The sequence below is a fragment of the Patiria miniata genome, unplaced genomic scaffold (genome assembly GCF_015706575.1).
Source record: "Patiria miniata isolate m_02_andy unplaced genomic scaffold, ASM1570657v1 HiC_scaffold_25, whole genome shotgun sequence".
Lineage (NCBI taxonomy): Eukaryota > Metazoa > Echinodermata > Asteroidea > Valvatida > Asterinidae > Patiria > Patiria miniata.
The window spans coordinates 7,345,918-7,369,689 of record NW_024037064.1 but is presented as its reverse complement, the minus strand read 5'-3'; the positions used below and the strand labels follow the sequence as shown (position 1 = coordinate 7,369,689).

At 38.0% G+C, this 23,772-nt stretch overlaps 2 protein-coding genes across 3 annotated transcripts; one reads left to right on the top strand and one right to left on the bottom strand.

Annotated features, from left to right (window-relative positions):
* Positions 1 to 1,166: 1,166 nt before the first annotated feature.
* On the bottom strand, positions 1,167 to 23,397 carry LOC119733248. Of its 2 annotated transcripts, XM_038206834.1 has the most exons (8): positions 23,292 to 23,397; positions 17,963 to 18,084; positions 14,224 to 14,370; positions 5,837 to 5,879; positions 3,981 to 4,239; positions 3,477 to 3,598; positions 2,931 to 3,086; positions 1,167 to 1,965 (listed from the first exon to the last, which is right to left on the bottom strand). In XM_038206834.1, exons 4-8 carry the CDS (start codon positions 5,867 to 5,869, stop codon positions 1,930 to 1,932), a joined length of 606 nt encoding a protein of 201 aa, XP_038062762.1. In that variant the 5' UTR covers positions 5,870 to 5,879; positions 14,224 to 14,370; positions 17,963 to 18,084; positions 23,292 to 23,397; the 3' UTR covers positions 1,167 to 1,929. The 2 variants fall into 2 exon arrangements, with proteins under 2 accessions (XP_038062762.1, XP_038062763.1); XM_038206835.1 differs by lacking the exon at positions 14,224 to 14,370.
* LOC119733249 (tripartite motif-containing protein 3-like) lies at positions 8,529 to 13,866 on the top strand. Its single transcript, XM_038206836.1, has 2 exons — positions 8,529 to 9,918; positions 13,132 to 13,866. Exons 1-2 carry the CDS (start codon positions 8,643 to 8,645, stop codon positions 13,758 to 13,760), a joined length of 1,905 nt encoding a protein of 634 aa, XP_038062764.1. The 5' UTR covers positions 8,529 to 8,642; the 3' UTR covers positions 13,761 to 13,866.
* Positions 23,398 to 23,772: the final 375 nt, after the last annotated feature.

Sequence of the window (23,772 nt, the reverse complement as noted above, 5' to 3'; positions counted from 1 at the left end):
TCAATTGACTTGCATTCTGATTGTACTTTTTCCACTGAACACACTCCATTGTGTTTGGTTTTATTGTTGCAAGAAAAACTTTTGCAATAAATTGTTACGCACTCCCTGTTATTCTAGATTTGTATCTGCACATGTGCACTTAATCAGGCCATAGAGCTATAGTAAATTATTAGAGAGCTTATTCATATATGAATAGGATGAAGCTTGCTGGGCGCATGCATCCATGTTTGTGCTTAAATAAAAGGAAATTAGCTCAAAATGTTGTATGTTTATACATTTCAAAGCTGTTAGTACAACTTTCATTTCATTCTGTGCTTTCACACTAATGCGCTGCATAGATATTTGCATTTGTTCACTGTAGATCACGTGCCTGCTCAGCCGTATATCTGTTGTATTTTGGCAACACATTAAGTGCGCAAAACTCAAAAGAATTGATGTCATATTGGCGACGTGACTTGCACATTGATCTCGCTACATGTACATTCTTCAAGCACTGTGTTGAGCTCAGACAACTTTGAAGTGTGCAAGGGAATGAGGAGTAAACGCTCTCATAATTTACTACAGCTCTATGGAATGGACATTTTAACTGATAAACTACTATTGGGACAACAGAGGTCAAAGGTCACCCAGGTTCACTGACCTTTAATGTTGTAATGTACATGTCAACAAAACATATTTTCAACTGACAGTTTCCAAGATTGATTTCAATTAACTTCAAATTTCTAACATTAGTAGCCTATCATCTTTTTACATAAAAATTATGCCAACAAAATAGCAAAGGATTTTTCAATTGTTTTACAGTAAGGCCAAAAAAAAAAATACTTGGTCTCTGGTCAGACCAAAGTTCCGGAATTGATGCGGCGATGCAGCTTTTTTTTTTTACCTTTTTTTTCAAGCTTTGATTGTACACACAAGGTGGGGGGTACTATTTTGCTTTTTTTTTTGGGTGTCCTCATGTACATTGGTGTCCTCCATAATTTGCCTTGGTGCCCTTGATCATTTGCCTTGGTGCAATTTCCCATTCCTTGGTGCTCTTTGGTAAAAAAAATGTGAGGAGGTGCGCCAATAGAGGGCGCTGTTGGAGCTACCATGGAACATTTTTGAAAAAAAAAAAAAATTGAAGCGCATGATTAAAATCGACGCGCACACTGACCAGAGTCCGACTATTTTTTTTTTGGCCTAACATAAATAAAGTTAAATACAAACTACTCGCAGTTTACAATAATCTTAAATTTCACAGAATTGATACAAATTTTTTTATTCCAAGGCCTAATTATTTTGTTTTCATTCTTTTCTCTGAATTATGCCGTCAGCAAATTTTTTGGTAGGTAAGGCAACAAAGCCACAGACATATAAATGCATAGACCGCCAGGTCCTATTCAAACTACATGAGCATTTCGTGATTTGCCTAGCGCCTGACTAAAATCAAAACTATGGGCAAATTCACCTCTCGGTATAGGATTTTACACACATCTGACGAAATCCAGTCAAACATGTAAAAAAAAAAATTGTGAAGTTAGTTTTTGATTGTAAACCAATCCCTTGTGAACTAAATATGATTTCCGTAGATTAAAAACAATACGGTACCCAACATTTTCTTGCAAAGTTTGAGTAATACAGCCTTTACCAAAATAATTTATGAACTGTATTTAAATGTATGAACTGTACAAAGCGCGTTGGCGCATTGAGTGGCATCGCAGTTATGCGCGCTGTCAACAAACATTTTGCCCAATTATTAAATCACAGTTTCAAGCGCACGACTGGCGGTCTATGTGTTTATATATCTGTGAACAAACCAGATAGCATTATGGCGCCCTCTATGGCTGCTGGACATCGAAGAAAAATTAATTAACTTAACTATCTCTTGTGGATGCTGCGGCTGTGATGAACAGCGCCCTCTATAGGAATGGATGGAGAGGTGTCCTCATGTCACATGACTGACTGGCTCCGTGATGCTCCCCACACCTGAGAAAATAGAAGACAAAATTGCAAATTAATAAATTTATTCATTTATATTAAAAAAAAATTAAGTCAAAAAATGAGGATTGTTTGTTGGGTGACTGAGGGTAGTTGATCCCAACTACATGCAATGCTGTTGTGCAAATTTTTATTTTAGAACGTGTAGTTCATGTCAACAAACTTTTTAGGGCCTCTCCCTGCAAAATGAAAAGTGGTATTTATGGGAATATTGAATTCTTTTGTTTCTGAATCAACACGCCTTAACACTTCTGTTTCTCTGGAAATATTTTAGTTTTTCTGAGCAGCCACTTTAGACCTTTAACGTTTAACAACTTCAAAGACTGGGCATTCACACTACATCAGGAACACATTGAACTTGGCCTGAAGAAGGATTTTGCAGTAAACACTCAAGGAATTTATGTTCATAAATAATGACAGATTTTCAGACTGTCTCCCAATTGCTGCACTAGCAATAATGCGCCGATATGAAAGCGGCTGATAGACACGTGTTACTGACGACCATATATGTGAGGCGTTCTGGCAAAATGAGACAGAACTGGGCAGAGGTTGAAATGAGGGTTTGCAGGTATTAGGAAAGAGAATAAAATTCTCCTTACAATACTGTTTGTTGCACTCCCATCAGACATTTTGTTGACAAGTTATGGCTCACTTTAAAGTTCACATTTATCCACATGTCAAAAAGGCAAAACACTAAGAAAAAGGCCTGTAAAGTTTCGAGTTTTGTATTTGTGAAAATGAAAGATGCCAATTATCTTTCCTTAAAAACTCTTGTATTCCATGATTTTTAGACTACATGTTTTACTTACTTATAAGAATATTAATTAATCTGAAATTATTTTTCATTTTTCTCCACTACGGCCTGTGCCCAATTCCGTCTCATTTTGCCAGAATGCCTCACATATATAGCCTGATAATATTGACACGGACTTAAGCTTTGAGACAGGACCCACCTTTGGATTGGTGCCATGAAGTTGCATGGTGGCTACAGGGTTCCAGACCGTTCCTGCCATTCCATGAGCTGTCACCCCTCCCCCATCTCCCATGGCCATGTTATGATGCATGCCAGTCATTGGCTCATGTTGCTCACCAAACCGGCTGACAGGTGTCTGTAGGAAATAACCAGGGCAATAAAGTTAGAGCTCGCAAGCATGATGACATTTCAGTAATGTCTTGAGATACACAAGGTACATCTTGCTGAGGTTTTGATTTCTCTATTTGATTTTCTCAATGATCGCTGTTCAGTTTGTGCTGGTCCCAGAGGGCCAGCCTACAGTCCTCTTTGTACCTCACGGATCGACTCACTTTCACTTGTGAGCTGGGCAGTGCTGTTGTATAGGATTACCCTGTAACACCAATGAATGGGCTAAATCAATTGAATAGGACTGTGTGTACTCTGGAACCAACTTGAATTGCCTTGTGTTGTTGTAAACTGTTTTCAAGTCCTGAACTCATGCTGATTGAGTGTAGTGGGGGTGGTGGAGGGGTGAGATGCTTACTTGTTCATTTGGAAGCCATCCTCTCTTGACAGTGTCTTGATGGGGGAAGTTAGGCATCCTGTTAGCTGCTGTGCCTGGTATGTCCTCTAAGTTGCTACTTGGGATCCAGTCACCGCTGCTCCCTGGGGGAAAAATTCAGAAAAAACAAGAACTTTTATTAACAATCTGCCATTTATAGGAAAATATTCTCTTGAATGGATGACAACTAATATTTTGCTGATCTGCATGTCCTGTATGTCCATTGGGTTTAGAAATCACAGTGGTCTATTATTTAAATTGTATTTTCATGGCCTGAACTGAAATGTTATCATATCCTTCTGAGTTGATTTTTATAACATTTTTTAAATAACAAGGATCTTTAAGCTAAGTTCTTCAATTAGGATCTTTAAGTACCGAGCGAAGAAAATATGGGACTATTTCACACTCCTATTATCTTAATGCTCCAGATAAAGTCAGTTTTCATGCATCTAATGAAAGTGTGTGGTATATGAAAACTGAGCTTACCTGGTGTATAAGCCCAGATGCTACTCCCTGGTGAACCAACAGGGTAACCCAGATCACTGACAGGTACAACAACAACAAAGCTGACAAGTGTCTTGCATTGCCCTCGACTACGCTCATTGCTGATTGCTGATTGGAATTGGTAAGCGACGATCTTGACCAATGGCTGCTGGAGGCGGAGCCTGAGGCTGTTTAGTTGCCATGGTGTCTGGACTGGGCGTGGCGGTTGGTCAACGAAGCAAGGCTCAATGAGATGAGAGAGCTGCTCAAAATAAAATTGAAATTATAAAAACTCAAAATTAATGAGAAAAATACATGTAATGTATAGCCGTGTCCGCACTGGACTTTTTTGGGGGAAGGTTTTACTGAGACGATGGTAAAATGAGAAATGGTCAAATGTGACCACTGTCCGCACATGGACTTTCGACACGGGAAAATTTACCCAGACCGCGTGGGAGAAGTAACCGAGCTGTCACAGTGTCAGTATAATGACTCACCATACACAGAAAACAAATTGCCGATCACATTTTCAGCTGCCGATACGCACAGTAATATGACACACGCCATTTGCATGCACAACATAATCGTTTACACGATATTATTTCATCTTGACACGCTAAATGTTGACGAAAAGGCCTATAATTTTTGTCGCATTTGTGATGCACGTCGTCAAAGCCATGCTGCTGTACGATGTTCCGCGCAGCAGCAGTGCCATCGGTATTCGTTGGTTCCCATCGCATGCTTACAGAATCGAAGCTATGATGTGGGCCAGGAACCAGTGACTACGGCCTACGTACGGCGGACCATGATGTTCCGTGCATGACTACAGTAGCGTATCAGGACGAATTTGGATCGTAGAAAATAACATACATCGGTGGAGAAAGAGAATTTCCGCAAATTAATTCTCAGAACGTGATCTCTCTTCTCTGTGTATGTATTTGTCCGTTGAAATATATATTTTGACGATATTTTACCGCTCGGACTTGATGATACACCGCAGCGTGTTTCTACAAAATGTTCGGCCACTGCACGTGCAGGTTCGTGCGGTCTCTGTATGCATAACAGGGCGCTCGGGCCGGATGTACGCTTTCCTGAGCCGCTTTTACCGACTCGCACTGTCCGCACTGGACTTTTCGTCTCGGGAAAAGTGACCTGGTCAGTTTTCCTGGGCGCTCGGGAAGTTTTCCTGGGCAGCAGTTGGCCAGTAAAAGTAACCGCTGGACTCAGGAAAAGTAACCGAGAGGAAAACGTCCTAGGCTGTCCGCACTGGACTTAAAATGGGAAAAGTACCCATAGTCTCGGTTAGTTTGACCAAAAAAAGTCCAGTGCGGACAGGGCTTAAGTCAATAATGATAGACTGTTTTTCATAATTTGATAGGCTTTTCCAGTTTGTGAATCAAAAAGAGTATAAAGAGTATACAACTGTAAAAGATTATTTCACCAAATATGAAAAGACCAATTAACTTATCTCAGGTCCAAGATACAAACTCAAGTGTAGAGTAAACATGTCAGCAAACAAACAAGATAATGAACTGTACATGTCTGTTGCATCCAGCACTTGTCCCCCAAACTCCCCAAGCTCTATATATAAACCATGTCACGTTACTTGATGATGATTCTGTGTTTGCCAGTGCCATCTCTCTGGGATCCGCCCCCTCAAAAGCTTACCACTGTTCACACTCTTTGCATTTTCCAAATGAAAGCACTTTCAAAACCATTTTGTTATTTTTATCAATAGTTTGTCAAGTCGGAACTCAATGACAACAAGAGTTCAAAGTTACTTCAATTCCATTTTCATTTTAGTTACTCAACATTAAATGCAAGGTTTTATTAAAAAGATTATAAATGGATTGACTGACCTGGGTGTCATCTTCATTGTTTATTGTGTACATGTACCATCACCTGAAAGAGACAATTATTGAAAACAAAAAGTAAAAGTCATTTCATGTAAGTACTTTTTATGAGTGTGCACAGAAAAAAAATGAACTCTTAATAAAAGAGCAAAGGAAATCTGAATTTGGTGGCACTCATCTGAAAGTAATTGACCAATTATTTGGGTTTGTAAAAGTTTGCAAGATTTAGGATTATTTTCTTTTGATACTCAATTTGAATTAGAAAGAAAGGAAAAACCTCAACATAGGTTTTTTTAAAATCATTTCTGGATTGATGCTGCAGAAAGAGTACACAGTTACTCAAGATGTTCTCCCCAAATATGAAAATAAAACTATAAAAAGATCTCATCACAGCCAACAGCAAAGTATTCTGAGTGCCCAGCTGGCAACTTGCATTTTTTTGGGGGGGGGGTTGAAAATGGAGTTCAAAATGCAACTTTTCAAGTTGTGAAAACATGTGCTATATTAGGGCTTAAAAGATGCATGAATTTTAAGAAGTGCAATGTACATACATGTAAGGGTGAGGCTGTGTAGTGATATAGTTAATGTTGTGACATTGGTTTGCATTCAGGCTGGGTGGCCTTTCAAAAGAAAGCAACAAAACATATTAGTAGCGAGTCTGTAAATTGGCCCAAAATGTAGTTGCAGTGAGCCCATAAATTGGCCAAAAATCGCAAAACACATGCCCTGTTACTATGGCAATGGTCCTGGTACGGATTTTAAAAGACTTTGGTTATTTACTCCCAAGTCCAATCAAGTTGAAACAATCAAGTTTTGATTGTGGACACTCATATGAAAGATTGACATGAAACAACTCTTCAGACAGGTTGGCAATTTTACAACTGAAAATTCTGACTGAAGCTGGTTTGTGAGCTAGGTCAAAGGAATTCACACCTTCTATAGAAATCCAAACTTGTTCATTGGGCTTTTTACAAACAGAACAAAAAATGAGAGATTAAATGAGTCCATTATGTCACAGAATGGAAGGAACAAGTATGCACAGGTACATGTATTAACACCTCATTTGATGAAACAAGTTTGGAATGACATGTACAATGCACATATGTATGGACACTGATGGTTGCAGGCCAGTAAATAGGCCCAAAATGCCTAGGCCGGCCAAATCACGATTTGCACGCCCTCAATTTTTTTGCTATTAGAGCATTTTGTGGGCCATGAACTTGAAGGTTAAAGAAGGGTGGAAGCCGTGAACAGGACTGCCAGCTTGTATTTCTATTTAATTTAGATGAATTAAGCCCTAAAATTGCTCTATTTTGCAATACAGCATAGGCATCAGTTTTCAGAATGGCGATGGGTTTCCGGACTATTCTTTTGGAAGTGATCATCTTTGGATGGACATTTCTCACAAAAGTTATCGTATTACCACAACAAAATTGAACACAAAATGAAAGATGACAAAATCAGTTTTAATTTGATGTGGTTTAAACACCTTGGAGAGTTGTGAGTATTTTCCCCTGAATTTTGGAAGTGGGGGTATCTATCACTGGGGTCTATGGCAGTTTATTTAAGTAGTCTGCAACCTGATGGTGCACGTGTACATGTACACGTATGCAAGTCAAAAATTAACCTAACTCAGGTCCAAGATACAAACTCAAGTGTAGAGTAAACATGTCAGCAAACAAACAAGATAATGAACTGTACATGACTCAGATCTGGGATCCGCCCCCTCTAAAGGTTACAACTATTCACACTCGTTGCATTAAAGTGGAAAACCTTTAACAATTTCTAAAAAAAATGTCTTTAAGTGACTTGATTCCTCAATTCCTTCAAGAAAGAAAAGAAAAAAGCAGTAGGATCTGAACCAAAGACTCCTCAATTCCTTCAAGGATAACTGAGGTCACACCTGGGAATAAACAGGAATCAAACCAGGGTCAATAGAAAAGAAAACAAGCAGTAGGATCTGAACCAAAGACTCCTCAATTCCTTCAAGGATAACTGAGGTCACACCTGGGAATAAACAGGAATCTAACCAGGGGTCAATAGAAAACAAGCAGTAGGATCTGAACCAAAGACTCCTCAATTCCTTCAAGGATAACTGAGGTCACACCTGGGAATAAACAGGAATCGAACCAGGGTTAATAGAAAAGAAAACAAGCAGTAGGATCTGAACCAAAGACTCCTCTTTACCAGATCCGCCCATCAAACGCCTTAACTGCTTGTGCTCTTACATCAAAGTGAAAAATACTTTGTCTTTCAGTGATTTGACTGGGAATTTAAAAGAGGTAAGGAAATATTGTCAGTTCTGTTGAATTTAAACTCAAGTGTCAAGTAAATATGTACACAGATAAGCAGAAATACAGACTGTACGTGTGTGACGTACATGTACATGTATGCAGCAAAACAAAAATCCCAAGCTCTATATATAAACCATGTCACGCGACTTGATGACGATGCTGTGTTTGTCCAGCGCCATCTTTACCAGATCCGCCCCATCAAAAGCCTCAACTGTTTGTGCTCTCTACGTCAAATTGGAAAGATTTGTATTCAAGTGATTTGGTTGAAATTCAAAGAAGGTAAGAAAAGAGTGTCAGTTATTTTGAATGAGGTTAAATGCTAGCTTACGGGTACAAGTCATTTGACGGGAAATTGTCACGTACACAAAAATTGATGTCTTGTTCGAAAGTGGATCAAAATCAAATTTGGTTTTTTCGCCCGGATGAAACTCACACAGACAGTGCAGTATTAAAGAAGTTACATCTCTGTATTATAACCATTTCAATTTCTTTTTGAATACTCTTTGTATACAGATAAAATGGCTACAGCTCTAAAGAACATCGGCCCCCATCTTGAATGCGACATATGCGCAGACAAATATAAACAGCCCAAGGTGCTGGATTGCATGCATAGTTTCTGCCAGAAATGTCTGGAGCAATACTACACCAGCAGGTATGCAGGTCAGCCTAAGATTCCTTGCCCTGTATGTAGACGGGAGACGGTACTCCCACAGACACGCATTCAAGGCCTAAAAACAAATTTCCATTTGATGGGAATAGTTGAGGAGGTCTCACTCCAAGAAAAGGTGGCTTGTTCAGAAAACACAAAGGTCATCTGTGAGATTTGTGATGAGGGAAATGAGGCCATGCATCGTTGCTTGGACTGTGCACAGAATATCTGCCCAAACTGTCGCAAGACACACTTGCGATTTGCTGCTACATCAAACCACACAGTGGCTACTTTGGAGGACATTCGTCAGGGGAAGGTAACAGTGAAAAAAACACCAGCAGAAGATGAGTCTAAATGCCAGAAACACAAGGGGGAAGTGAAACGGTTTTACTGTGAGACATGTGAAGAGTTAATTTGCCGAGATTGTACTGTAGTGGACCACCGTGAACCAAAACATCACTACATTGACTCTAGAGAGGCTTCTCACAAATACAAACAGTCACTGAAAGATACGTTGCCAAATGTCACCACCGGCATAAAAATACTTCAAAAAGCTTTGGCCACTTCATCACAAGCTAAGCAGAAGTTTACACAGAACGTCACAAAGACTGTGAAAGCTGTGAAAGACAAAGCGGATAAAATGAGAGCTGAGATAACAACTCAAGAGACAAAGATGATTGCAGAAATCAAACAACTCCAGCAGGATCGCAACAAATCATATGATGAGCATCAGTCAACACTGACAATGATGCTTGAAAGTAAAAAACATTCACTAGGGACATCCCAGGAAATCATTAACACTGCATCCGACAGTGACTTTTTGTCGCTATACCCTATCATCAGTAAAGACTTGAAATCACTCAAGAGTCAAAATCCTCCCCAGATTGATCCCAAGCTTTTATATCTGAGCTTCACCCCGGGTCAGAAGATTGGTGACATCAATCTGGGCAAGCTGGCAGTCAAAGGCAAGTGGGAGATGTGTCGTGAGTTTGGTAAAAGAGGAAGTGGTCGAGGACAGTTCAATGGGGCTTGGGATGTTATTGCTACTCAACCTGGTAACATTGGTGTGGCAGACAAGTGGAACAACCGAGTGGTCATCTGCAGCAATGAGGGACAACACAAGGGAACCATTCCCCTAAAATCAAGTAAGTTTCTTTCATGCACATGTTCATCAACACAAACTTTCATAATTGTGTGGAAATTATAAGTCAGTCTTCCATGTGCACATGCAGATCTGACAACTTAGAATGAAAAACAATAAACTACTGGCAAGGAATTGATGTGCTGGCAGTGCTCTCTAACAAATTTGATTTTGTTCTCCCGACAAAACTTCAATTTTTTTTCTTTACGTGTAGGCCTACGTTTAAAAAAAATCACACACTGACACACACATACACAAAAAAACCTACAACAAAACTTCTATATATTTCATTACTGATTTCAGTTTGTTTGGAAGAAAAATTGTTTTTATTTTTGGGTCTGTAACCTTTAGAAAAGTGTGAAGTTGCTTTGCAAACAAACCAATCTGCTGTGTGAGTAGAATGTTCTACCCAGTAAACAAAACAACGGAAAAGAACCTGTTTTGGGGAGAGAGTTTTTAGTGAATTTTTGGTTTGGTAGTTTTTAAACTAAATTTTTGCGTTTTTATAACATGATTTTTAATAATTATAAACGGAACTGTTTTCTCGTTCCAATGGCACTTGGAAATTACCTACTAATCACGTGAATAAAGAAATGTGATTCCTGAAGGTTTTTATAACTAGTGCGAATCGCGTTATGATCACTATATATTCACTTGACCAAATGACATGTTTTTAAACCGTCTTTATATGGTGGTGACAAAAGGAGTTCATTTCACTTTTGAAGCACCAATTCTTCTGGTTTTACAGTTTCTACGAATATCCGGTGATTATAACGTTATTATTATCTATTCATTACCTAGACTAGTTACCACTGTATTTGTGTATATAACAAGTAATTTTTTTGTAACTAAAACACCAATAGATTTGGTTCTTTAGTTGCCAGTAATTCATTAGTGATCTTCTTCATTAGTGTCTCTAGTTATTTACCTAGGCATCTTACTGCTCGACATAACGTTAATATTTAGTGTATGCAAAAGGGTTATTATGTCGTTTTTTGAAGACTAATGGATTTGGTTGTACAGTTACCAGTAATTCATTAGTGATCTTCACGTTATTGTGTCTTGTTATTTAGCTAGGCATCTTACTGCCTTACATAACGTAATTATCTAGTGTGTGTAAAAGGTTATTTTTTTTCATTTTTTAAAGACCAATAGATTAGGTTGTACAGTTACCAGTAATTCATTAGTGATCTTCTTGTTATTGTATCTTGTAATTTACCTATTAAGCATCTTACTGCTCTACATAACATCAGTATTTAGCATGTGTAAAAGGTTATGTCGTTTTTTTAAAGACCAATAGATTAGGTTGTACAGTTACCAGTGATTCATTAGTGATCTTTACATTGTTGTGTCTTGTTATTTACCTAGGCATCTTACTGCCCTACATAACGTAATTATTTAGTGTGTGTAATTTGTTTTGTTTTGTTAAAGACCAATGGATTGTTTTACTGTGACCTTAATTTACATGTTGACCCGAGGTGGGCGTGGTAAACCTTGGTGAAGCAATTGTGCCACTTTTTGGCCATGAACAATATGTTTTGCTTAAAAACGGTTTTAGGATTTTTTATGTAGAGAATGTTATAATATTTAGCTATTCAAAATCTCAATGAAACAAATTTGCGGAAAAAAAACAAACAAAGCAAATAAAATATTTTTTTTACGTGCAAACTGCGAGTCTAAATTTTTTTTGAATAATAACCAATATTAATTGAGTTTCAGGAACCGTATCGCCGAACCTTGGAAATTGCTAACATATAACTAAACTTAATTCACACCACATTGGCAATGTGTCATGATGACATCAGCAGGTATCAAATTACAAGAAATTGTATTTCAAAAAGTGACCGTTTTGTTTTATTCATAACTCCTGAACAAAGCCAAAAATCTTGTTCACATTTTGTGATCTGATGGACCATCAGTTGATGAACCATGGTTTTTTCCCTGTGTACACATGAAGTTGCTTGACCTTCTGGGGTTGACGGTCAAATTAAAGTAAGGCAAATTCAAAATACTAAAAGCAGCATGAGTTAAAAAAAATGGATTTACTCCGTAACGGGTCAAGGTATGAAGACAAAACTTTGTACAAACATGCACTGTTGTACTAAAACGTGTCAAAAATGGTGACCGTTACAATGACACCACCATATCAAATTAAAAGTGATCTAGAGGAACACTACATCCTGGAAAGCACCCAATTGGGCTACAAAGAGCATTTAAAAATAGGATATAAACGTCTACAAAACCATCCTTGACAAATTGGCCGTTTGTGTTACTCTTGCAAGAACAAATTTTGGGGGTCAAAATTTTCACTCTTAAGATGTGTCATTCTGTGTCAATTCAACACGATTTTGGGCCCGACCCTCACAGATTGAAACGATTTGGTGTGATGATTGGCCTGTATGAGAAACCCCCAGAACTGATATTTTTTTTTGTAGTTTGGCTTGTTAGATTCTGAGATACAGTTCAACGAACTTTTGACTAATTAGCATGACCTCCAAACTTTCAATACTTGTATCTCCAAAACTATAGCAAATACAAAGCCAAATTGTTCATCATATTAAAGCTCTTTGAATGGCCCCTGATTCATAAAATAAAACCAAAATCATACCATGATGCACAGAAAAAATGCGTTATGAAATTACCTTTGACCTTAAATTACAAAATAAAATTATGCTTCAAGTTTCTTTTCTTTTTTCCAGTTGTTAGTTTATGATGTACGCACCAATCTTGGAACATTTTGTGAAAGGTGTCTTAAAGTTTGCAAGAACTAAATTGTTATTGTTCAGTTTGTTATTATACAATTATTTGATGACTAAAAATGGGGTTTATGTCAATTAATGCTTCATTTGAAAATTGAACAACCTTACTATTGCTAAAAAAAAAAACAATACAGGTAAATATAAGACTAATCTATTTTGATGTTTGAACAATGCGAATAGCACAGAGAGTGCATCAACTTTATAAAAGACTTTGCAAAACTGTATCTCCAAGACATTGCAGTTATTCACAATTACACATGTATGGTGGTTGAAGACTGCCCAATGTTCATGTAGGCCTATTCATTCTACATGACCAGGCTTTAAGGCACGCCATGTATTCATTATTATAGGTCGGTTATCATAGGTATTTATATTTCATGGGGACTCAGAATAGTGCCAGTGCATTTATATACTGTGCATACAATGTATGTTACATTTGAGTTCTTCTTTACCCACAGATCCACTGGCAGTTGCAGCCATCCACAATCCTGAGCAACGCTTGCTTGTGTTGGAAGCTGGAAGCAAGTATGTCAAGGTGTTCAACATGAAGGACAACACTCTTGTTACGCAGTTCCCAACGGTGAAGCATCAGGTAGACAAGACAAAAATGAACCTATCGAGTCTAGCAGTAACAAAGAATAGCATCTTAGTAGGCGACACCGACAATATGGTGTGGACTGAACACAAACCCACTGATGGTGAGATCCTACGCACCATACCAGTGCAGACTCCACCTCACTACCTGGCTGTTGATGACGACGCTGATAGAGTTGTGGTCAGTGGATGGGACACAAACAAAGTGGACATTGCTGATAGCAATGGTACAACAAATGCCACCATCAAACCAACCATTAATGGTAAGTCAGTGGAGTACTGCAATGGTGTATGCTGTGACAGCTCAGGCATCTACCTTGCAGTGGACGAAGGTAGGTTTGGCACTGGTCATATTCACCACTATGACCTAGATGGCAGGTTTCTTGATTGCCTGGCTAAGGGTCTGCATTACCCATGTGGAATGACATTCACAACAGAGGGCCAGCTGGCAGTGGCTGACCACTACTCAATCAAGATATATCACAAGGTGTGATGTCATCCAACATGACATTGACTAGCAATCATCATCATCCCAACAGCAAATGTTGAGGATGAAATTGTCCAGTCATTCCAGCACCAATCAACATTCATGTCGCACTCATATCACATCTCTCCTCAAAAAGCCAAACTGCCAGATCCCTCTGATGTGAACCAATGTACTATACAAATTCTTAAATAAACAGTGCATCAATTACATTATGTTACTATACAAAGCTTTATATAAACAGTGTATTGACTACAGTTACATTTGATTTAATTTCATTTGGGGATAATAAATTTTAATCTTACATGCATGATGACTTTTTTTTCTTGTCTAAATTAAATGGAAAATTGGAAAGGAAGAGGGGAGTTTAGTGGGTGTTGAGGTGTTTGAATGTAATGACCCCCCCCCTCCTCAACCCAACACCCCTCCCTCACCAAGTACATGGATCGCCATCAATCTATCCAATACTTACCAACTTTATGTGGTGTTTATGAAACCCCGGCTCCGTTGTGGCTTCCGCTTCATCTCTGGCACTAGATTCCTAAGAATCCTACCACATTCAAACTCAGTGAAAATGCACCAACCATCCATTGGCCTTGTGTGACAGGATTTGGTGTCTCTGAAGAAGAAAATGAACCAATATTGTACTGGAGTTACACCAGGGGGACAAAAATCATGTAGCCGGAAGCCAAGATTTCAAAAACACAATTAAGACTGTTAAATTGTTCCTGGTGGAACTTGCTGTATATATTCTGCTATCTTTTATAACAAAGACTTGAGAAATGTTTAGGATCATTTCATTCTTGAGATGCAACATTCTTAAAGTTTATTTTGAGTAATCACAACTTTACAAATGCATTACTCAGTTCAATTTAGTGTTAGGATTAGTGTTCAAGATAAGTCTTTATTTACTCAGTTAATTTTTTGTTACTTTGTTGTTGTTGGCATCTGCATATTTAATTAATAAAACGCTACTCTTCAAGTAAATTGACTTTGATCAAATGTATCCTTAAGATAAGTGACAAAGCTCATTCTATTAATGTGGTTTCAGATCTTCATTCACAGAATGGAGAATTGTGTTGACAGTGTTCATGAGGTTTATATCTTGACCTCATCAGAGGCTTTTAATAGTAGAAGCCAAAGCTGGAGACAAAGCCAAGACTTTGTAAACTCCCTGAGATTCTGAAATGTGTTCCTAATGAAATCTACATGTACATGTAGTCCATTATATATTGTACTTTTGATAATAGAAATTTTGAGACAGTTTTACAACCACTTCATCCTTGAGATGTAACCATACTACAAGTATTTTGTGAAATAGTATTGTTTGAATTCATTTTAAGCATACGCATCACCATGATAGTTAGTACTTAGATTACTGTCCAATGTAAGCCTTTATTTACTCAGTTTTGACATTACTTGTTGCAGTTTCTGTTTATGCATTTGATTTTACGATGCACTTGCATGTATATTGAAGATAATTTACTCATTGAAATGTTTGCTAAAGATGAGTGAAAATTAATTTGCTTTCCTGTCTTAATTCACAGAATTAAGACTCATGTTTACAAGAATGTTTTTATCTTGATTTGAAATTTTGTTGACATTTTTTCTCAGACTGTCAAATATCCCTTCAGTTTGAATGATTAGAAATCAATTCAACTGAAGCTGAATTTCAGAAAGCTATACGGCCTCAGTTGCCTTGATTTTGGCCTGACTGCCACCTTGACAAGGTCCCACACAAATAGCAAATTTCTACTTCAATTATTTTTTCTTACAAACAAATTGCCTCGTCTTTTCAAGAATCTAATTGCCCACCTCTGTTATCTTTGTTTTGCATTTTTGGTTGCCATTTCAGAAAACTGGAAAATGAAATAAAAAAAATCATCACTTCAGTTTGGGTTTCAGCAAAAATTATTAATTTGTTTGCAAAGTGACAATCTTATTGTAAAAATTAAATGTTCAAGTAGACTTTTAAGTGTTTAACAATTCACCACTGTATGTAGATCTTAGTTGTCACAACAAGACTTTGTAAACTCCCTTTATGTATATTCTTCAATTTGTTCCTAATAGAACAAACATCTACTCATTGTAAACTGTGCTATCTCTATATTACATTTTATGATTATAGAATGTTCAGCCTGTACACTTTTAATTATTCTGTATTTCTGTTAACTTCTCTTTTTAAAGCCATGTAGGATCATTTGCAATTACCCAGATAAGCACCTACCGATTTAATGACAGAAACCTCAAAGTGAAGATAGGACCGGTAACAAATACCCTGTGAAATAATTCCACCTGAAATGGTTTTGTCAGAAAACAAACATTGAAGGTGGTTTCAAAATGGGGTGCCTACAGAATCCAGTCACGAGATCCAAAGACTTGTGCATTATGTTTTCTCTGTTTTCTCCAAAATGTATAGTAGCCACTCAGCTAAGACTTGAACAGAATGCTTGTTATGCACCGTACATAAAATATTGAGCACTTTTGTTGCTTCGGAAAAGAAAACCCTGCAAAAAGCAAATGATCCTATGCACAATGTACCTTTAAGCATACACAAACTATGAAAGTTAATCAAGATAACTTTAAAAAAATTTAATATTCACTCAGTTTCTTTAAAAACAAAAGGTTTTTGTATTTGTTTTCATTTTGTAGTTTTTCATAGAAATCATGTTTATTGTTATTATTTACAAGCTTTGTACATTTGCATTTATATCAATGAAACACTAATGTGGATGATCATTTAATCATCAAAATGTCTGCTATAGATGAGCACAAATACTTATCCTATTAATTGGGTTTCCTGTCTGAATTCACAGAATAAAGACTTGTGTAAATTTACTCCCAAGGGGTTATCTTGATGGAAATTTTTATTATTTTTCTTTGAAGGTTAAAAATTCTTCAAGTGTAAAAGGTTGCCAATCATTTTAACAAATGTTCAAATCAATGGTATTGAATTTCAGGAAGCTATGGCCTCCGTTGCTTTGCTTTTTGCCTGACTGCCTCCTTGAAATTTCCTTGCCTTTTCAAGAATTAAATTCCATTCCTCTGTTTTGATTGTTTTACCTATTTGGTTGCCATTTCAACTTGAAATTAATGAAAACAATTATCCCCGTCACTGCAGTTTGTAGTTTCAACAAAGAATTATTAATTTTCATGAGACTTTTCAAACTCTACTGTAATAAATTCTATTCAAATTTACCTGTAAAATCTGAGGTTTTGAAATGAGCAGAAATAAATGCATTCATCCTTTTTAGTCCCTGGGATCAGGCCATTTATTAGCAAAATTGTATGATTTATCTTTTAAATATTATTTTGTTGAACTAAACCTTAGGACATCTGAAACTCTGACTTGCACAGCTGGTATTTGTGCCTTCCAGCTCAAACAACTGTAATTTCTGATGCTAAATTTGTGGAAAACAAATATTTTGGGGCCACTGCTCTTACATGAATGGCTTCATCGTGACCTGTTTTCTCTTTTTACCATCTTGATAGGATGGGTAAACATGGACAAACACGGTTGGTCCCAATTGTATCCGCATTCATGGTTTCTGAAGGCATATTGCTTTAAGGACACCCACGAAACTCTACCCTATTTAGGGACACTTGTAATGAGTTCAAAACACATACACAATGTAGTTATTCTTTATTCTAAACATGCCAGCTAGCTTGGTGAACAAAGTGGATTTGCATTAGTCTTGCGGGAAAGGGGTCCAGAAGTAGGCTTGCAACTATGGTTTCTCTCTATTAAAGTGAAGCCCTTTTCACACTTGACAAATCTTGGGGTTGACGCAGGGTTGAAAACATGCATCGTTTCACACTTAAAGAATTTCAACCATGCGTCAACCCCGAGATTGATTTCGCCCCGGGTTGAACTCAACCCTGCTCCTGACCAGGGTTGAGATTTTCAACCCGGGTTGAAATTGTGGCCAGGCCGGGTTCAAATAGTAGTAACTGAGAATGACAAGCTTGATTTGCATGAAACAAGTGTAAAACGATGCGGGGTTGAATGCGGGGTTGAAATAAAAAAACTCACCCCAGGGTGGCACTGGGTTTGCCCAGGGTTGATTTCAACCCAGGTTGAGAGGCTCTAGTGTGAAAAGGGCTGAAGAGTTTCTAGTTGCTCCATTTCCCCTCCCTCCAAAAAAAAGTGTACCCTCCCCCTCCCCTCCCCATGAATGGGGCAACTTAATAAATGATCACGTTGGGCTTACCAAGAAGTGACTGCTTGTAGTGACGGCCATCCCACACGGTTGCATCCTTTCCACACGACCGCCATACAGGACTGTTTTGGCTGATTCCCAATTTTCAGGGGTCAAATAACATCATTCAAAGTCTGTTGGTTAAAAAAAAATGAGAGTCTAAATATTTCTTTGAGTGTTCCAACACAGCATGAAGTATTTTGATTATTTTTCAATGAAATAGATGATTTGGATTACAAATGAAAAAAACCACAAATGAAAACAAGGCTGGAAAGGACGTCCGCGCACAAAGTTTAAAAAGAGAGGCCAAAGCATGTGTGCGCCGCTGCGATATAGCGGGTTGTTCCACTCAGATATAGGGGTGTTTCTACTGCGCCAAATACACAATGTATGTGCTAGTCTATATAATAGACCATGGCAATCTAAGCCATGCTCTATAATTTTTGAACATATTCGCTGATTAGTTATGCAAGACAACCGCATCTTGACCTCTAGATTTTTACCAATCAGTGGGTGCTTTCTATATATCGGGTCTTCGGTCATTCACCCGTTGTTGCGTCTAGACATGGATAAAATAAACTCAGCTATAGACACAGCAACAAAGGCCTTGGTCACGCGCTCTGTATTGGGGAATGTTACGCGACACGCGTTCTAATTGACTGTTTCATGCGTTAGACTGTGATGAGTGCCTTCTGCGTGAACGCGTAACGCATGAAACAGTCGTCTTGCTTTTATTAATGCACCAGACGAAAATTTAACCAGCTGTACCTGGAAGCGGTATGGTACCCACATAAATGGGGCACGTCGCACACAGATTTTTGAAAAGACCCAGCAGGCACCAAACGTCAGACTGACGTTGTATAACGGTTGTACTATGGTCGCAACGTCGGATCAACCATTCCTAACCGAAAAACAACGTTGTTTTGGTAGACCAAAGAAAACGTTGTCATTATAACGTCTGCCAGACGTTGCTTTAGTGTCGGCAATTTAACGTCAGAATTTGACATAACAACAACGTCACAATGTAGTAGGAATTTGGTCACAAATAATACGTAACATAGTTTCAACCATGATATGACGTTGTTTTGTCAACGTCTTTACAACGGCCTGAAAAACAACGTTGTATTATTGTCATTATTATGGTTCCCTTCAAGACGTCACAATTATGTCATGTTTTCAACCAAGATATGACGTTCGCTTTCTAACGTCGTTTCAACAAATCAAAACACGACGTTGAATTGTGGTTGGCCGTTGGTTATAATATCTGACGTCGTACATATGTCATGCTTTCAACTAAAATGCAGCGTCCGTTTTTTACGTTTTTTCAACTACTAAAAAATTGACGTTGAATTATGGTCGGCTGCTGGTTACAATATTTGAAGTCGTTATGAGGTCATGTTTGCATCTAAGATATTACGCCCGTTTTCTAACGTCGTTTCCGCGATTCAAATAACGACGTTGAGTTCTGGTCAGGGGATGGTTAAAATATTTAACGTCGTTATTATGTCATGGTTTTCACCAAAATATAACGTCCGTTTTTGACGTTTTTTCAACGACTCCAAAAGCGAAGTTGAATTGTGGTCGGCTGCTGGTTATAAAATTTGAAGTCGTTATTATGAGGCCATGTTTGCATCTAAGATATTACGTCCGTTTTCTAACGTCGTTTCCACGATTCAAGTAACGACGCTGAATTCTGGTCAGGGGGTGGTTAAAACATTTAACGTCGTTATTATGTCATGGTTTTCCCCAAAATATAACGTCCGTTTTTGACGTTTTTTTCAACGACTCCAAAAGCGAGGTTTTATTGTGGTCAGCTGCTGGTTATAATATTTGACGTCGTTACTAGGTTGTGTTTTAACAATGATATTACGTCCGTTTTCTGACGTCGTTTCCACGACTCAAATAACGACGTTGAGTTCTGGTCAGGGGATGGTTAAAATATTTAACGTCGTTATTATGTCATGGTTTTGACATTTTTTTTTCAACTACTCGAACAGTGACGTTGGATTATGGTCGGTTGCTGGTTATAATATTTGAAGTCATTATTAAAGGTCATGTTTTCAACCATAGTTACGTCCGTTTTCTAACGTCCTTTCGACGATTCAAATAATGACGTTAAGTTCTGGTCGATGGATGGTTAAAATATCTAACGTTGTCATTATGTCATGGTTTAAACCAAAATACAACATCCAAACGTACGTCTTGGCTCCGAGCCAAAATTCCTGCCCCGCGCGCCAAATGACCAAAACATCGCGCGCGCACCGCGCGTGCGTGAGCATTATTTACGCCCTGTGTGTGACCTCTTGCATTCCATCCAATGCTACACGAGTCTAGCAACTTCGAAACAGCTCAGTTCGGGAAAAGACGTGGTGGGTCAAATGTCGAAGTTTTGTGGGCACATTGCAACAGTCATTGTCCTACAGTATATGCCACTTGATGACAAGATCATGTTCCTGCTAATCTTAACTTCAAGTCAAGATACGACATCAGGATGTATGGGACAAGCACAAGATTCGATTGAACTGCAATTATCAAGATTAGTACGCAGGCGTACAATATGGTCGGCTTTTGCAATGTACCGGTCTGAAAAACGGTAAGTTTCTAATGCGATTGTTTCCGAGTTAGGGATTTGAAATTTCTTTTAAGGACGGGATCGAGTAGTCTTGAAATGTTATCCTGACAGTGATATGTACAATGGGTTCCCTTCTGTAGGCCTACTTACTTGTATAACATAAAAATTCAATGGAAAAATACTTCAACTTCTCATTGTTGAAAGTTGTTAATGTTTGACGCTATTGTCAATTCTTATTTCAAATTCAAAGTTACACTTACGGTGCCCTTTATTTAAACATTGAAATCTAGACAATCTAAGCTAATCAGCAGTCATGCATGTTCTGCCCGCCTTCCATCATCATGTCCAAGCTGCATTTAAGCCTAAAACTGCTGTCATTTAACGCACATCTCAACATGAGACATATTTCCTACACTATGTTGATCGATAACTTAAATATTCCAAATCTCACTACCGCACTAACTCAAATGAGGACCTTGTGATGCTTGCAGTTTTTAAAATTTTTATATTCTTCGAATTTTTAAGTTTTGTTCATTTTCTTGGAATCGCATGGAACTGCCCAGTATACTTAAAATATGCATGTCTTCTTCATAAGAATAATTGTTTTCTTCGGATCTCTGAAAATAAATTTGCCGCTGCACTTAAATTGGCTTACATAAAGAATCTATTTTGTTTTAATTATTTACGAGTCACAAAAAAATATTTTTGAATGTGTTGGTATTCAAGAGAATTCACAATTTCATTCATCTCCTTTTAATTTTCCAGCTCATCTCTGCTCTTTGCAATTGATGGAGAAGAAACATACTACCCAAGCCCTACCATACGTGTCAACAATCATCAGAGAAAACATCAAGATCGACGGCCTGATGTCTTCTACCTCCACACATATTCAAAAAAGAGATTAGATCTCATGTCTGTGTTTTAGACGTCTAAATAAATTACACTTTCAACCATTAACTGACCTAAATTCAACAAAGAATCTGACGTCCTGTCGACGTCCATTTAGCCAGTTAATCATGGTCAGACTGACGTCATGATTTGACCATATACGGATGTTAGATTTTGGTCATGTTTTCAACGTCTAAAAAACTTTCAAAATCAATATTATTATAAAATGACCAAAATCTGACCATGAAATCAGATGTCAGATTAACGTCAATCAAACCAGTAGGATTGACGTCACAACCCGACCATAAACAGACGTTATTATTTGGTCAGATTTCAACGTCTAAATAACTTACAAAATCAATCATTAGATGACCAAAATCTGACCATGAAATCTGACGTCAGTTTAACGTCAATCAAATCAGTAGGATTGACGTCACAACTCGACCATAAACAGACGTTATTATTTGGTCAGATTTCAACGTCTAAATAACTTACAAAATCAATCATCAAATGACCAAAATCTGACCATGAAATCTGACGTCAGTTTAACGTCAATAAAACCAGTAGGATTGACGTCACAACTCGACCATAAACAGACGTTATTATTTGGTCAGATTTCGACGTCTAACTGACTTTCATAATCAATTATAAAAGGACCAAAATCCAACGTCAGTATTGGTCAGAATCAAACGTCGCTTGGACGTTAAACCGACCAAAAATGCCTGCTGGGGAATGTTGCAACCTGACGCTACTTTTTTCTCTATATAGGCCCTATCATCTCAATGAAGGTCATTCATTGCAAAAATGATGATAAGTGTTAAAGACACGAATCTGGGACTGAGTTATATTTCCAATTTTGTTAGGAAATACTTGGAAAATGTTCTTAGTCTCCATAGACATTGTACACAAGCGCAATGGAATTGGAAATGGCTTCAGCCTCAGGTTGCAACATTTTTTCCAGATTTTTCAATGGTCATCACGAGATAAATTACAAATATGTGGCCAGTTTACTGGACTGTATGTTTACGGAGGCAGTCCAGTAAACTGGCCACATTTGGGGCTAGCTTCAGGTTGCAACATTTTTTCCAGATTTTTCAATTGTCATCACGAGATAAATTACAATTAATTTGCATAATTAACTACACACAGTCAGTCTATGGAGAGTTCAGTTTCTCAGTCCAGATTCATGTTTTTCAACCTTTAACTGACCTTATCTGCATCGTCAGACCCCCTAAAACGACGCGATCATGCCATGTGGCGGCGTTATAAGCTGCGTCGAATATGGAGGGTCGAGCTCGAGGATACACGTCATGAATTCAGGACGCAATTGACATTCTTTTGAAGGTTTCTAGTACTAAACTAGTTATCCTGTAAATGCTAATCAAAACTTTAAGAGTCTGTGTGTAAAACCACGGCCAACAATAGCTCCACGGGCAAAACAATTTTTATCTGATGACACCACGACGATCGACGTGCCGCATGCACGACCGAATGTGCAATCGAGGGATGTATCAAATACTGAACAACAGGTGGCGCAAGCTACATACTGTGGGCAACCAAATCGGAAAATACGTTCGCCGGCGCCCGGGGAAGGTTGTGAAGATAAATCTGATTTTCCCATTTTCGTTTTCCGTGCTTTTTTTTTTCAACAAAAGATATTTTAAAAAATCATCGAATTTATAATGAAATAATTATTAAACCGAATTTTTCCAAGCAAGTAAAATCCGTGGCAAGCGCATCTCTATAAAGAGCTCTGGTAATAAATTCACGGTCTTGACGAAAGCATAAAAGTCACAAAACGTTTGGCTTTGATATTCTGATATGGACGGGTATGGGTAAAGAAAACACCTGCAAATATCTTTAAAAGAACAATGACCAAACCTTTTGTGTGCCTCCAATGAGACCAACCTTCCCCTCTCCCTCATGGGACCCCAGTTACTCTACTGTTGGCTGTTGAGATGTCGGCTTAATTCTTTCCTAATTAAAATTTACCAGCACGATCGATTCCATACAATCTCAGCACTGCAGTCATGAAACTGTCGTCGTGTGACCGGTAGGCATGCACAATACAAAACATTGACCTCTGACTCGGGTTTTTCCCGAAGAATTATATGCAAATAACTATTGTCATCCAAATTCCATACGTGGCACGCGACATGCCATATGCAAATTGTGTATCTTGGCCAATCCCAGCCAACCCCAGAATATCCTGTTGACTTTCGACCAATCAGAACCGCTCTTACACTTTTTCAGCGAACATTGAGACTAGTGCGTGTTAGTCCGCGGATAAAGAAAAATAGAAGCCCATTTTCTGAATAAAATGGTTTAATATGGTTTGATAGTTTCCTATTCAGCAGCATGA